General features: G+C 46.9%; 1 protein-coding gene across 4 annotated transcripts; it reads right to left on the bottom strand.

Moving 5' to 3' along the window:
* Window positions 1–356: 356 nt before the first annotated feature.
* COPS7A (COP9 signalosome subunit 7A) lies at window positions 357–13,769 on the bottom strand. 4 transcript variants are annotated; one of them, XR_005984922.1, is made up of 9 exons: window positions 13,610–13,766; window positions 12,949–13,153; window positions 11,208–11,283; window positions 10,897–10,985; window positions 9,094–9,296; window positions 8,356–8,461; window positions 8,023–8,174; window positions 3,084–3,203; window positions 357–1,328 (listed from the first exon to the last, which is right to left on the bottom strand). XR_005984922.1 is itself a non-coding variant. In XM_041736713.1 (8 exons), the coding sequence occupies exons 2-8, from the start codon at window positions 13,108–13,110 to the stop codon at window positions 3,161–3,163; spliced, it is 831 nt and encodes a 276-aa protein (XP_041592647.1). In that variant the 5' UTR covers window positions 13,111–13,153; window positions 13,637–13,769; the 3' UTR covers window positions 1,499–3,160. The 4 variants fall into 4 exon arrangements, 3 of the variants coding, with proteins under 3 accessions (XP_041592647.1, XP_041592646.1, XP_041592648.1); XM_041736713.1 differs by lacking the exon at window positions 357–1,328 and having other exon boundaries at window positions 1,499–3,203; window positions 13,637–13,769; XM_041736712.1 differs by lacking the exon at window positions 357–1,328 and having other exon boundaries at window positions 1,499–3,203.
* Between the last annotated feature and the right edge of the window lie 542 nt (window positions 13,770–14,311).

Raw genomic sequence — 14,311 nt, 5'->3', positions numbered from 1 at the left:
GCCATGTCCATCGATAAATGAATGGAAAAGAAGATGTGGCATATATACACAAAGGAATATTATTCGGTCATAAAGAATGAAATCTTGCCATTTGTAATGACAAAGATGGAGTGAGGGAATGTTATCCTAAGCAATATAAGTCAGTCAGAGAAAGATAATACTCATATGTGGATTTAAGAAACAAAACAAATGAGCAAAGAGAAAGACAGGCCGAGAAACAGACTCTTAACTGCGAATAACAAACTGATGGTTATCAGAGAGGAGGTGAGTGAGGGATGGGTGAAATAGGTGATGGGGATTAAGAAGTGCACTTATAATAAGCCCTGAGTAATGTACAGAATTGTTGAATCACTATATTTTACACTTGAAACTAATATACCACTATAGGTCATCTATAATGGAATTAAAAAACAAAGACCAGAAAAACAACAAAGAATCCATACGCAAACCTCTGGGCCTGTGGTTCTATCATGGGAAAGCAGCCACAGATAATATGTAAATGAGTAAGTGATAACTATGTTCTCATAGCATATTATTTACAAAGACAGGTAATGGGCTGGATCTGGCCTGTGGTGTGTGTCTTACTAATTCCTGCTCTAGGGATTCGAAAATACACACTTATCATAGTTCACTCAGAATCTGTACATAAAAAGAAAAAAAAAAAACATCTGTACATCACCACTTCTAAATGTAGACTTTATTACCATGTTAGATTGCTTTATTATCTCTTTTTTTTTTTTTTAAGATTTTATTTATTTATTTATGAGAGACACACAGAGAGAGAGAGGCAGAGACACAGGCAGAGGGAGAAGCAGGCTCCAGGAGGAGAGCCTCATGTAGGACTCAATCCTGGATCCTGGGATCAGGACCTCAGCCAAAGGCAGCTGCCCAACTGCTGAGCCACCTAGGTATCCCTATTGCCTCTTCTTTATAATTGTCATATGTATTACATCTACAAATGCTGAAAACCTATCATAGTTTTATAATTTTTACTTTCAACTGTTGCAGACATTTTAAAGACTTAAGAGAACAATCTAGGGATGCCTGGGTGGCTCAGTGGTTTAGTGCCTGCATTCGGCCCAGGGTGTGATCCTGGAGACCCTGGATCGAGTCCCACATCGGGCTCCCTGCATGGAGCCTGCTTCTCCCTCTGCCTGCATCTCTGCCTCTTTCTTTCTCTCTGTGTCTCTCATGAATGAATAAATAAGATCCTGAAAAAAAAAAAAAAGAGAGAGAGAGAACAATCTATATTTACCATTCATGTTGCTCTTCCTTCCTGATGTCCCAAGTTTCCTCAGTCACTATTTTTCTTTTGTCTGAAGAACTTCCTTTAGCGTTTTAAAAAAATATTTATTTTAGGGAGAGAGTGAGCAAGCAAGCATGGGGAGGGGTAGAGGGAGAAGAGATTCCTGAAGCAGACTCCCTGCTGAGCATGGGACACCACCACCACCACCCCCCCCCCCCCCCCCCACCCCCCCCCCCCCCCCCCCCCCCCCCCCGCCCGACTCAGGGCTCCATTTCTTGACCTTGATATCTTAACCAGCTGAGCTGCCCAAGCACTCCCTTTAGCATTTTTTCTACAGCAGCTCTGCTATGGCAAATCCTTATACTTTCTTTCACCTAAGAATCTCTCTCTCTCTCTCTCTCTCTTTTTTTAAGATTTTATTTATTCACGAGAGACACAGAGAGGGAGAGGGAGAGACATAGCCAGAGGGAGAAACAGGCTCCACGCAGGGAGCCAGATGTGGAACTCGATCCTGGGACTCCAGGACCATGCCCTGAGGTGAAGGCGGCTGCTCAGCGGCTGAGCCACCCAGGCATCCCATTTACATTAACTTCTGAGTGACACTTTCATTGGATATAGAATTTTGAATTGACAGTTTTCTTTCAGCACCTTAAGTGATTCCAGTTCCCTCTGGTTTCCATAGTTTTGATGAGAAATCTGCAGTCATCTGAGTTATTGTTCCCTTAAATGAAATTGGTTGTTTTTCTCTAGATGTTCTTTGGATATTTTTGTTTTTAATTTTCAGCAATTTATTGTGTCTGGTCATAGATTTGAGTATATTGTTTGCTCTTCACCAAGCTTCTTGAATCTGTATTTGGCTTTTGCCAAATTTGGGACCATTTTAGCCATAAGAACTGCCAATAATTTTCCTATTTCATACTTTTTCTCTGCACCTTCTGGGACTCTGTTGACACAAATGTCAGATCTTTTGGTCTTGTCCCACAGGTCTCTGAGATTCTGTTTTATCTTTTTTGTTTGTTATAACTTACATATTAACTATCATCAAAGTCACTCCTCTGCCATCTCCATTCTGCTATCCAGTGAACATTTTGTTTTGGCTACTCCTACTTTGCAGTTCTAAAATTTCCATTAGGCTTTTCCTTAGGTCTTCTATTTCTTTGATAAAACTTTCTATCTTACCATTTGTTTCAAAAGCCTCCTCCCTTTCTTCTTCCAGTATAGTTATACTAACTGCTTTGAAGTCTTTGCTTTAAATTCCAACATCTCCGTCTTGGGGTTGGTTGTCTTTTCCCTGGAGAGTTCTTTGTATGCTGAGTAATTTTAGATTGAATTCTGGATACTTTGAATATTGTTTTGAGACTCTGGATCTTACTAAAATCCTAATGAGAATGTTTTTCGTTTTAGCACATGATTGACCAGTTTGATTCAGGCAAGAATTTATCTTCTTCGCCTTGTGGTTCCAATGTGAGTTTAACTTTGTTTGTGATGCCATTTAAATCAATCCTGTATGTGTGCTGCCCAATGATTAATCAGACCTGGATAGCAGTCCACATTGCAGCTCAATTCATAAAGCTTTGGTAGGATGCTTAAGGTCAGATGCATGCTTGTGCAGCTTTGCAGTGAGCCCAGGAGTTCACACACAACTCTATAGGACTCTCAGTTTCCCTCCTCTCTGTGATCTCCCTGACACTTTGCTTCTCTGGGTCTTCCTTTCCCAATCCTCTGGCAAAAGAGGGGGGAGGGGCTTTAGTTTCTCTACTCTGCTGAGTATTTCCCATTATGTGTCTGAGCTAAACATCAACAGAACAAAGAAAAAAAGCAAAGAGATTGGCCTCACACTTTTGGGACCACAGCTCCTGTAGTAGGGGAATCCTCCTCCTTCAGTTTTCAGTGCCTGCCCAGTCACTACTGCTGTCATTTTGCTGCTGTACCTACACCACCATGGTACCGCCTGGGGCTAGAGGTGGAAGAGAAGGAAAAAAGAAAAACAACAGGTGATTCCTCTATTCTATGACCCTGAGGAGTCCCTTTCCTGCTCCTCAGATTTGCAATAGATGGCTCCAAGAGGAGTTCATTCAGTTCACACCTGATATACAGGTTTCGGGTCACCTTTGAGTCCACTCTGGGCAATAATGGAGGTGAGGGAAATGGCAAACACCACTGGTTTCACGGAACTTCAAATTCTGGTTTCTTCCTCCCTGTTACCATTTACTTCTCTGAGATCTCATACAATTGCCCCATGCATTCTGTCCAGGAGCATTGGGAGTGATGGGAGTGGGATGCGCCTGTTCCATTTATAATCTGTGTAGTCCTGAGCAAGTTACATAACGTCTCTGTGCCTTTTCTGTCATCTTTAGAAGAGGATAATAGTGGTATCAATCTCAAAAGGCTATTGTGTGGATTAAATGAACTTATATATGTAAAGTGCTTACAAGAACGCTTGACTATAGTAAGCACTTAATGAATATTAAACTATCGTAAAAAAGATGGGACAACAGAGATAGGTAAAAAAGACAAAAATCACCCAAAACCCCTATTGCCAACAGATAAAACATATACATTATGGTTTATATTATTTCCGATTTTTCAGTCAAGATATATTTAACAATTCATTGAATAGACAAATGAATATCTAAGTATAGAATTATATTCCCTGCCCCATTCCCCAAATTATGCATTTATTAGGGTAGAGGCAGTAGGTTATAGAATAAAACCTTTCATCACACTCTTCCTCCCACCCAAAATGCTCATCCTCTGGGCAGCCCCAGTGGCCCAGCAGTTTAGCGCCACCTTCAGCTTGGGGTGTGATCCTGGAGACCCAAGATCAAGTCCGGCATCAGGCTCCCTGCCTGGTGCCTGCTTCTCCCTCTGCCTGTGTCTCTGCCTCTCTCTCTCTCTCTGTGTCATGAATAAATAAATAAAAAATCTTAAAAAAAAAAAAAAAAAAAGCTCATCCTCCATCAGGCTAACTGCCACTTTAGCTTCTAGTTTCAGTTGAAAGGTCACATCCTTGAAGAAGGCTTTTCTGACCCCAGGTAAGATATAGATCCCTAGGCGGATCCCTGGGTGGCGCAGCGGTTCGGCGCCTGCCTTTGGCCCAGGGCACGATCCTGGAGACCCGGGATCGAATCCCACATCGGGCTCCCGGTGCATGGAGCCTGCTTCTCCCTCTGCCTGTGTCTCTGCCTCTCTCTCTCTCTGTGACTATCATGAATAAATAATAATAAAAAAAAATTAAAAAAAAAAAAAAAGATATAGATCCCTATGTTAAATGCTTTCATGTCACCCTGTACATCTTAGTACTTATCACACTTTTAAATACTTAGCCATATACTTAAGAACCTCAAAGCATGAGACAAGTCCTCTCTCTTGTCCTGTACTCAAAGTTTCACCTTTTCACATCCTTCTGTTCCAGATGGTGACCCTAGGCCTCCTTACCTGTCTTCAAGGCCCTGCACTGCCTTTTAGCTGATCCAAGTTGGCACTAATCTGAGCAAGTCTGCTTATATAAATGGGACTTCTCAGCTCACAGCTGAGTCAATGAGGACAGTGAAGGCATATTTCTAGTCCACATCCTGGAGATTCTAATTCAGTAGGAACTGGGGTGGGAGTGGGGTCCAGGAATATGCATTTTCAAAAGATCCCCTAGTGTTTCTGTGGGCTACCAGCATCAGATGCTGGTATGATATGCTTCTGGCCCACAGAAACACTGCCTGTGGTAAGAAACTTCTAATATGACTTCCACAGTGACCCCTGCCTTCTGACAGTCAATAGGCTGGAATGGGGGACTTGCAAAACTAATGGGATACCTCTGCTGTGACTAGATAACAAGACCAATTCTGCTTTCCTGATGTAGTCTCTCTGGCTTTTGCTCTGATGGAGAACTACCTGGGCTGCCTCTGACGAACAGCCAGCCCAGAAATGAGGTATGGCTCCAGCTAACACTTTGATTGCAACCTTGTGAGAGACTCTGAGACAGAAAAGTGTGCCCCACATTCCCAAGCCACAGAAACAGACAATAAATGTGTTGTTTTAAGCCACTAAATTTTAGGGTAATTTGTTACACTGTATCAGATAGGTAATACATTGCCTAGACTGCCCAAAGCTCCCTTCTATCATCCATGTTGGAAGACACATCTACACGGAGAATTTCCAATCTCTCCTCAACAGGATTTCATGAATACTGACTGTAGACGTTGTCTTTGCTCTTCTTATGCATAAAGATGTACACAGTCTGGTTGCTGTTTTTAGCTTCAGACACTATGGCTTAGTATTTTAAGTGTCACTAGTTTCATGTGCATGAACTCTGAATTCTCATGAAGGCAAGTCCTCTTTCTCCTCCTACCATAGTGGTCCAGCCGTAAGACTACCTAAGACTGCTGTACATTAGGGATCAGTGTGTGCCAGTGATGGTAAGATTGATTAGAAATATTCTGGTGCCCTGAGCTTGGTCAAACATGAAGTCTCTAAATCCTGAACCAAGTTTCATGGTCAAAAACTGAGTCCCAAAATAATCTGCTCCCCCTTCTTCATGCCTTGGTAGCCAAGAGCCCTGTCTTTCTAAGTCAAAGACAAATTGCATTTGCATGTCTTCAGAACATGTGAATGGTCCCCTTCCATCTCTGGGTGTTAAGCCAGGCAGTCCCGACTCAGCCCACAGTTGGACTCAGAGCCATCCACTGAAGGCTGGAACTAGAGAGCTCAGAGAATTATGGCGTGCCACTGGCTGGAACTAGCTTACAAGAAAACAAGATACTAGGTTCAAGTGAAAAGTTGGGGTGGCGGGGGAGGAGGGGCAAGGGGACAGGCTCAAAGTGCCAGAAATTAGCAACTTCTACACAATGGAGGGTGTGGAGGGAAGGGCTTTATTGAAGAGGTAGAGACTGAGAACCAAGACAAAAGAGGCTCAACAAACTTGTCAAGAGCAAAGCTAAACTGAGAACTCAGGAGTGTCAACTCCTCAATTAGGGCTCACTAGACTGGCCCTGGGAAGTCCCCACTGCCCTCTCAAAACCAGAGGCTCACCCAGCCCACTTTTAACCAAAATCCAGGATCTCACCCCACTTTCTAGTTCTGTGACTGAGACCTTTGGCACTGGTAGAGCAGTCTGTACTAAATCTCTACCTAGAGAAAAACACAATCTCTGGAAAGCAGCTCAGTCAACATTGGGACCCTTGGGAGGCAATGGCTTCATGTCCAAGTTGGGTGGCGGGGGGGCGGTCAACCATCCCTTACACTAGAGCTTCTCAATTCTAAAAAGTACGCAGCAGTCCACTAGACTGAGACCAACTCTCCCAGCATGGGAAGCTCTGCCTTGGATAGTGGATAGGAGCCTGCTGCTTCTTACAGCAGCTCTCAAGAGTTGTGTGGTCCTGATGCAAAAACTGAAGGTTATTATGAACTCCTCCCCCTTATAATTCTGTAAGAAGGAAAACAACAGGCTGAACTCCAGCTCCTTGAGAGCAGAGCCAGCGACAGTCATTTTCCATGTCAGTGCTTTTTGCACATTGGTGCTCAGAAAGCATCTGCTGCTTCTGAATGAGTGCTGGGACACTGAGCAATTTGTCTACAGTCATATGACTCAAGATCTAGGTCTCCTGGCTCCTAGGCCAGGACTCAGCACATAGTATCTGGTTCTCCTCTTTTTCCAGCACTTTGCTTTAGAATGGACAATGAGCCTTCTTCCCATCCACACATAACAAAGACAGAAGATACCCATTTCAGGGCATGTTTGTAGATAGACTTCTCATAGATTTATTTCTGTTTCATGTTATATATAGATATATGTATATATACTTTTTTTTTTTTTTTTTTTTTATATACAATCTATATCCGCTTCCCTTCCCCAAACTCACAAAAGGAAGTATAAATCCTTCCAGGATTGCCATCAGGCTTTCCAAGATAGCCAGGGCTAAGAAAGAACCATCTCTCAACGTCTCAAGAGACAGCTGCTGTTCTTAGGCTCTGGGGTCATTGAAGCAGCAGCATTCCCAGGACCCAAGGGGAGGAGAGAGGAGAGGAAACAACTGTAGTGTGATGGGATTCTAGGATGAAAGTGTCCAGTGACTCCTAGAATGGGAGACTGGCTCCCAGAATTCTCTGGGTGGGAATAAAGGTGGAAGCCCTATGGCTCTTCAGATGCTGCCCAAAAAAGGCTGGGGGTAAGGAGTACAAATTGGGGATCAGGCATGCAGGGATGGGGGTTAGAAAGAGAAGAAACACACGTGGGTTATGCTCCAGAAGCAGCAGCCCCACCTACTCCATGATGTATAACGAACAGGGACAGATGCTGGCCACCCTCCCCCCCCTTAAACAGGGAGAGAGCATAGCAGGGAGGGGGAGGGAGACAATGGGACACACAAGAAAGTCACATAAAGCAAAAGTACCAACAAAAACATGACTTGTACTTGCCTCCTCCCTAGAGGAGGGTCGGGAGAGAAGGGGAAGGTTAAGGGTCATGAACCTAAGATTATCAGCTGGCCAGGGGCACAGGAAGGCTCTCTGAGGACTCCTAAAGGACAGGCAGGCAGCTGGGACCCCACATCCCCAAGGAAGAAACGACAGTCCCTTCAGTTCGACTTGGACCAAATCTTGGCGCTCCCTCGGAGCCTGGCAAAGGGAAGAGAGAGAGAGAGGCTGCAGGGAATCCCTTGACCCCTGTGGACTCCCACCATGTCTACCCCCATGCAAATGACTATAGAGGGTGAGGACAGCCAGGTCACTGAAATAAAAGCAGGGTACCCCGGAAGCAAGCAGTTCCTGCCATAGTGGCTCACCCCTTGCCCTTTGAGGCTTTCTTGCTGGGCTGGCGCTGGTTGGTGCCAGGGGCAGGTTCCCTCAGCTCAGTCAGGTGCTGCTCAGGGTCCTGAGATGTAGCCGCGGCAGCTGCGGCTGTTGTAACTTTAATGGTTTTTTTCAGGTTGGCGACCTACCGGAATGAAAGAAATGGGGGAGGATGACGGAGGACCCAGAATCAGCCAATCCCTGCCTACCTTGTCTTTTTGCTATAGCCACAGTCCCACATCCCCCACCACACACCCCCATCCCGCACAGAACAGCTGGCCTGGACTGCACGAACTTGGGTCCATCCGGATCCCTGGTCTGCTCACCTCACTCTCGATCTGCTGCTTCAGGCCAAGCTGCTGTTCTTTGTGCTGGTTGGCACGGCTCACCTGCTCCTCAATGCCTGACAGCACCACCTCACAGCCCACACACCTGCAAGAATCAAGAAAGGAGAAGCATCAGCAAAGGGAGGCTGTGATCACACACTCACAAAAAACAGACTTGGAATATCCTGCATCCAAACCCTTGTCCTGATTCAGGAACCCTAGCCAGGGCACCTGGAGACCACGGGCAACAAGGGTCTCAGAAGCCACAAAGACACTTGTTGGACAAGAGAGGTAGGGGAAGTGCCTGGAATAATGTGCAATGTTGTGAGGAGGAACTAAATATAACAACAGGTGGATGCTGAAGGGAAAAACAAAAAAGCATGTTAGACAAGAATATAAAGAGAGAAACAGAAGTGGAAGAGACCCATGGCCTACAGTGTTGCTTAAAGACCAGTGGGATGAATCCAACTGAAGACAGTGAGGCTCCAACATCCCAGTGAGGATCCTCTCCAGAGTACTGCTCCCTCTCCCATCCCCCAGTTACTAGGCCAAGGACACTGCATCCAGCCTCTTGCTCTTCAGGCCCTCCTCTGCTCCCTTCTGCCCTCGGAAGCTTTTGGAGGAATGAGCTCACTTCCCTTCTTCCTCTGGGATTCCACCTATGCAGCCCAGCCCAGTCCTCCCCCCTACCCCCCAAGAGTGAGAAGAGAAGAGCCAGGGCCAGGAGCCAGTTCTCACCATTCCTGCAAGGTCCGAGTGATGGCACTGAGGTCCTGGCGCTGGATGTCCCGCCCGATGCTGTAGTCAACCTCCAGCCGCTGGTTGCGCTGATCCAGAGAGCCGCGGAGCACATCGGCGTACACCGCCTCAATGACGAGGTCTTCCAGCTGCCGCACATTACGCAGGGCAAGGGCCTCCAGCAACACTGCATATGGGATACACTGGGGCCCAGGGAGGTCAGGATGGGATTTGTGAGGTTCTGCAGCATAGAAGGGCTCCCAAGATTCTTCCCTCCTTATCCCCCCTGCCTATCCTCCACTCCTACTCCTAAATGATTTCCTCTTAGAGGCTGGTTCTTTTGTTTGTTTTAAAGATTTTATTGATTTATTCATGAGAGACAGAGATAGAGACATAGGCAGAGGATAAAGCAGGCTCCCTGTGGGGAGCCTGGTGTGGGACTCGATCCCAGGACCCCAGGATCACGACCTGAGCCAAAGGCAGACACTCAATCACTGGGCCACCCAGGTGCCCCTAAGAGTCTGGTTCTAAGGCAAAATAAGGGAAAATACTGCCACCTGAAAACATTCCAAGAAGGAAAACTGCAAATAAAATAGAAGATTTACGTTCCCCTACCACCCTTTACCTCCCACACCATCGAGGAAGAAAGTGACATCTGCCTGGATGTCAATCCTCCAGCCACAGCTCAAGACAGCACACAGACCTTGGAGCATACAAGCCTAGCATTAACGGGAAGAGGTGGGGAGGGCTCTGGTGTTACTGTTTATCATTTATCTCCCACTTCCTTCCAAAGCAGCATCTCACGATAGGGAGCCTGATTTAGGTAAAGTCATGAGAATGACAAGAGAATCAAGTAACAGTTGAGAGAACGTAGGTGGGGGGGTAGAATATTTAATAAAAAACTGAACCTGGGATCCCTGGGTGGTGCAGCGGTTTGGCGCCTGCCTTTGGCCCAGGGCGCGATCCTGGAGACCCGGGATCGAATCCCACATTGGGCTCCCAGTGCATGGAGCCTGTTTCTCCCTCTGCCTATGTCTCTGCCTCTCTCTCTCTCTCTCTCTCTCTCTCTCTGTGACTATCATAAATAAATAAAAATTTAAAAAAAAATAAATAAATAAATAAATAAAAAAAAAATAAAAAAAAATAAAAAACTGAACCTAACTGAAACTACTTTTGGGCCATATACTTCTGACTCTAGCATATAGAAGCCTAGTACTTCGCCAGAAAAGAGCTTTGTTGCCAAATCTGAAAGCCGAGGGCATTCGTACGGGACTTTATTTTTTTTTAGGATTTTTATTCAATTGTTTGACAGGGAGAGAGGGAGAGAGAGAGAGAGAGAGAGAGAGAGACAAAGCGCACACGCAGGAGAGCATGAGTGGGCATGAGCTGGGGAGGGGCGGAGAGGGAGAAGCAAGCTCCCTGCTGAGCAGCGATGAGAGGATCCCAGGATCCTAGGACCATGACCTGAACAAAGGCAGACACTTAACCGACTGAGCCACCCAGGCACCCCTGTGTGGGACTTCCAATTGTGAGGAGGCAGGCGATTGCTAAACAAGTAAATGGTATCCTGGTTGCTATTTTGACCCAAAATGCAAAAAAATGCTGAATGAAACACAAAACAAAACTGAAAATTAAGAATATTCAGGGATGCCTGGGTGGCTCGGTTGGTTAAGTGTGGGCCAAGGCTGTCTAAGTGCAAACTCCCTTTGGACCATCCCTTGTGAAGGGACATTCCTCTTTGCCTCATGACTGGGTGTATGTGTGTGTGTGTGTGTGTGGGGGGGGTGATGGACTGTCACTCACCTTGACTTTAGCAGCCAAGGTGACAACTGATAGGTGGCGAAGCTTATTCTTCTGAGCCTCCGTGAGTGGGGGAAGATTCCGGGCTTCAGCTGGGATAAAAGGACAAAGCAGAGGAAATCTTGATTACACTTTCGTGGGAAGCCCTAGCTTCCTACCCTCTACTTAAAAAAATTTTTTTAGTCTTCCATGTCAATTCAGGTCTTGACCCTGACCCTGTGTACCCCAGGAGGGTTTCCCAGGAATTTCTTTGAAGTCCTTCCAGAAACTGCCCTTCTCCCACCACGACTCCAGAGCTCTAACCCTCTGGTTACCTAAGTAATCAGCATATGTCCCGTAAGCGAACACGGTGAGCAGCCGGAATGTGGAAGCGAAATCACTCTCAGCCAGCTGCAAAAATACGAAGGAAGAGGTGACAGGACAGGCCTCTCTCCAGTTCCCCAGCCTCATTCTGTTCTCAATTCCACTTTCTGGCCCCATCTCTCCCTTCTCCCATCGGCTCTCCCAGCCCTGCCCCCCCGCCAGGACTTCTCTGCCTCTCTGATGGCTCTCCCTATACGAAGGCCTCATTGCCACCTCCAGGCCCTTGTCTACACTACTCCCCCCAATCCACCATGCCCTCTTCCTCCGTACGTCTTCATTCTTACCCCAAATTCAGACCTGAGCACATTCAGAGTGTTTGGTAGTGAGCGCACGTGCATGTACACACACACACACTCAGACATTGTAAACTGCATTTTGGTCCTTAGAGCATGTTTAATATTTCTGAATCTGAGTAGGCAGTCTGCCGTACCTCCCAATTCACCAAACACTCCTGCGTTAGCCTCACTCATCTCTGAGAGCTGCATGGCCTCTACGTCAGACCTGCAGCACCCAGGAGGCTTTCATCATTCAGGCCAGCCCACTCAGATCTCCTCTCCAATCACTGATCACTCATTCTGGCACTTAATCAAATCCTTAGGCTGTTACCGAAGAATATCTTTCTTTCCAATATGATAACAGGCCCTGGTATCCCACCCAGTTAGGTCTGCAGAGCTATTCAGGTCTGCAGAGCTATTTGGCTCTCAGAAAATACTTGCTAAATGAGTAATTTACATGGCCATATCCATTCATCTTATCTCTGCAACTGGAATATAAGTTTTGGGAGGATAATAAGCACTGTGTCTTACACTTTTCTGGTATTCCCAGATGACCCGCAGAGATAAACAAGCACTCAACAAATGCTTGTTTTTTTCACCTTAACGGACCCTCTTTAGTTCCACTGCAGAAGAAAGCGCAGGGAAAGAAGGCAGCCAGAGTTTTCTCCATATACCAGTGGCTCCTGAAGGCTAAATCCATGGACTCCATCAATTACTGGCTCTCAAAAAGCTAACACAGTTTGCCCGCATATCAATGCCATAGCACCTCAGGACTTGAGCTGATGTCACACATCTCGGTGATCCAGCACCCTCTAGACTTTAAACTCTTAACTCTATGTGAACAGTTCTCTCTGCTGTGTCCCTAGCATCTTGCCACATGTCTCGGGGAGAAAGACACCTTCTAACACTTCTAGGCACTTATCTAACTTAAGTGAATGAACAAAGGAGTGAGGAGAAGAGGAGAGTGAGGAGAGGAGGGACTGCCAATTTCATGTTCATTCCTCCCAATTGTACCAGATTCCACACTTCCCATAATCTGACCTGATTCCTGTAAATGACACTGAGGGGCAGTATCAGTTTCAATTTTAAAGGGAGGTCTTAAAGTAAAAGTGACCTGATCAAGGCAACATGATTTTACTAAAGGTACTACATTGGAGGAGACAGGATGGAATTAGGTCTCCTTTTCTGAATCACTCTTTGGCCTAAAAATGAAAAACAGTGGGTTTTACAGATGATTCATCAGCAAAGGAAAGTGAGAGGTTTAGTTGCCTACTTATTTTGCCAGCTGCTAATTAATCATCACCATATTCCTGTTCAACCGAATGGTTATGCAGTTGCAAATGAGCCCTGCCCACCCATTCTCAAATTCAGACTTAGTCCCAAGCTTCCATGTGTGCCTTCTAGGCCAGGAACCCACCTCTCTAACATTAGGCATATCCAGCAGTTCCCCAAACACGTAGACACCAGGAGCCTCCAGCACCTGGTGGATGAGTGTGGCCAGCGCTGCCCCCTTGGCCGACTTGGCCAAGAGCAGAAATTGCTCCTGGTTCTGCCCTGTCACCTTCACCTCGGCACTCATGGCTGCACTGAGCTGGGAGGGCCTGGGCTCAGGATATCTGGAGCTGCAAGGAGAGAAAATGTGAAGCTGGAAGTCCCTGAACCCTGGGAGGGCGGGAAGCACAGGGGCCAAGGGCTGGACTGCAGAGGCACTGAGTCACTTCTACAAATGAAGAACGAGAGATGGAGCTGTCTAAAACTCGGTTCTAGAAATCCGAAAACCGGCCACTTTGATGGAAGCCTGGCTGAGACAGAGTTGCCAGGCCTCCTCCCCCATCCCTGGGCCTGATCCCAAGGCCCACCACGTGCACCCCACTGAACCCCAAGGCATAGGATGTCGTGGGGGAAGGGGTGTCACATGGTGTCCACCCTAACAACAACGCTCCCTCAGATTTCCACGGTGCCCCACAAGTACCCCCAACCACGTGACCTCGCCCTCACGATCCTTCCACGTGGCTCCGCCCCCTCCCTTAAAGAGGCCGCCCAGGGACCACGGGCTCACGCCGACTGCCCCGTCGTACCCTGGGTCAGACTCTGCGGGCCGCTACCTGGAAGCTTCGTCTTCCAGCACACCGGGCGGGGCAGCCACTCCGTCACCTCCGGCAGCTGTTCCAAGCCTTTCCTGCCACCTCCCTGTAGAGTCGCTCTGGCCACTACACTCTATGGCGGGCTTCCGGCTCGTACTTCCGCTCTGGCGAGGCCAGGCCCCTCCCCCGCCTTCCGATGGCTGAAGCTCCGGCGAGCGCCAGTCATTCTACTCTCTGATTGGCTGTTGAGGAAGAAGGACGGCGTCTTTTTTTTTTTCCTGCTCTGTTTCAATAAAACTTTATTGTCCGATGAGCGCTAGATGGTAGATGCAAAGGGAGCCCCCTGGTCTGCAGCAGGTACCGGGTGGTTATGTGTCTGTTCAAAGCTGCTTGAAATCTGGAGATCCGGGCTGCACAGGGCGCCGGAGGCGGCAGGAAAGCTGTAATGAGAAAGAGCGGTCTGGAGAAGGAAAAAAGGGAGGGAGGGAAATGAGAGACAGGAAGAAGACAAGAATCAATAATAGAAGTTTAGCAGCAGGGATCCCCTGGCTATTTTAACCACTCCTTTTTTTTGAGGAGCAAGAGGAAAGTAGTGGGAAAAGTAAAGGAAGTAATAATAGGTAACACTGACATTGTAGGAACATTGCTTACTATTGGTGAGGCATCTTTTAAAATTGTACCCGTTGAATCCTCATA

This window comes from Vulpes lagopus, chromosome 21 (genome assembly GCF_018345385.1).
Source record: "Vulpes lagopus strain Blue_001 chromosome 21, ASM1834538v1, whole genome shotgun sequence".
NCBI lineage: Eukaryota > Metazoa > Chordata > Mammalia > Carnivora > Canidae > Vulpes > Vulpes lagopus.
The sequence above is the reverse complement of the archived record's forward strand: the minus strand, read 5'-3'. Positions and strand labels throughout refer to the sequence as shown.

Bases quoted from the DNA above. Each gene is read 5' to 3' on its own strand.
- COPS7A (XM_041736713.1), bottom strand. From the start codon at position 13,110: ATGAGTGCCGAGGTGAAGGTGACAGGGCAGAACCAGGAGCAATTTCTG. The intron at 10,986-11,207 runs GTAACCAGAGGG...CTTTTATCCCAG, and splicing joins GACATATGCTGATTACTTAG to CTGAAGCCCGGAATCTTCCC. The intron at 8,462-9,093 runs GTGAGAACTGGC...TGATTCTTGCAG, and splicing joins ACTCGGACCTTGCAGGAATG to GTGTGTGGGCTGTGAGGTGG.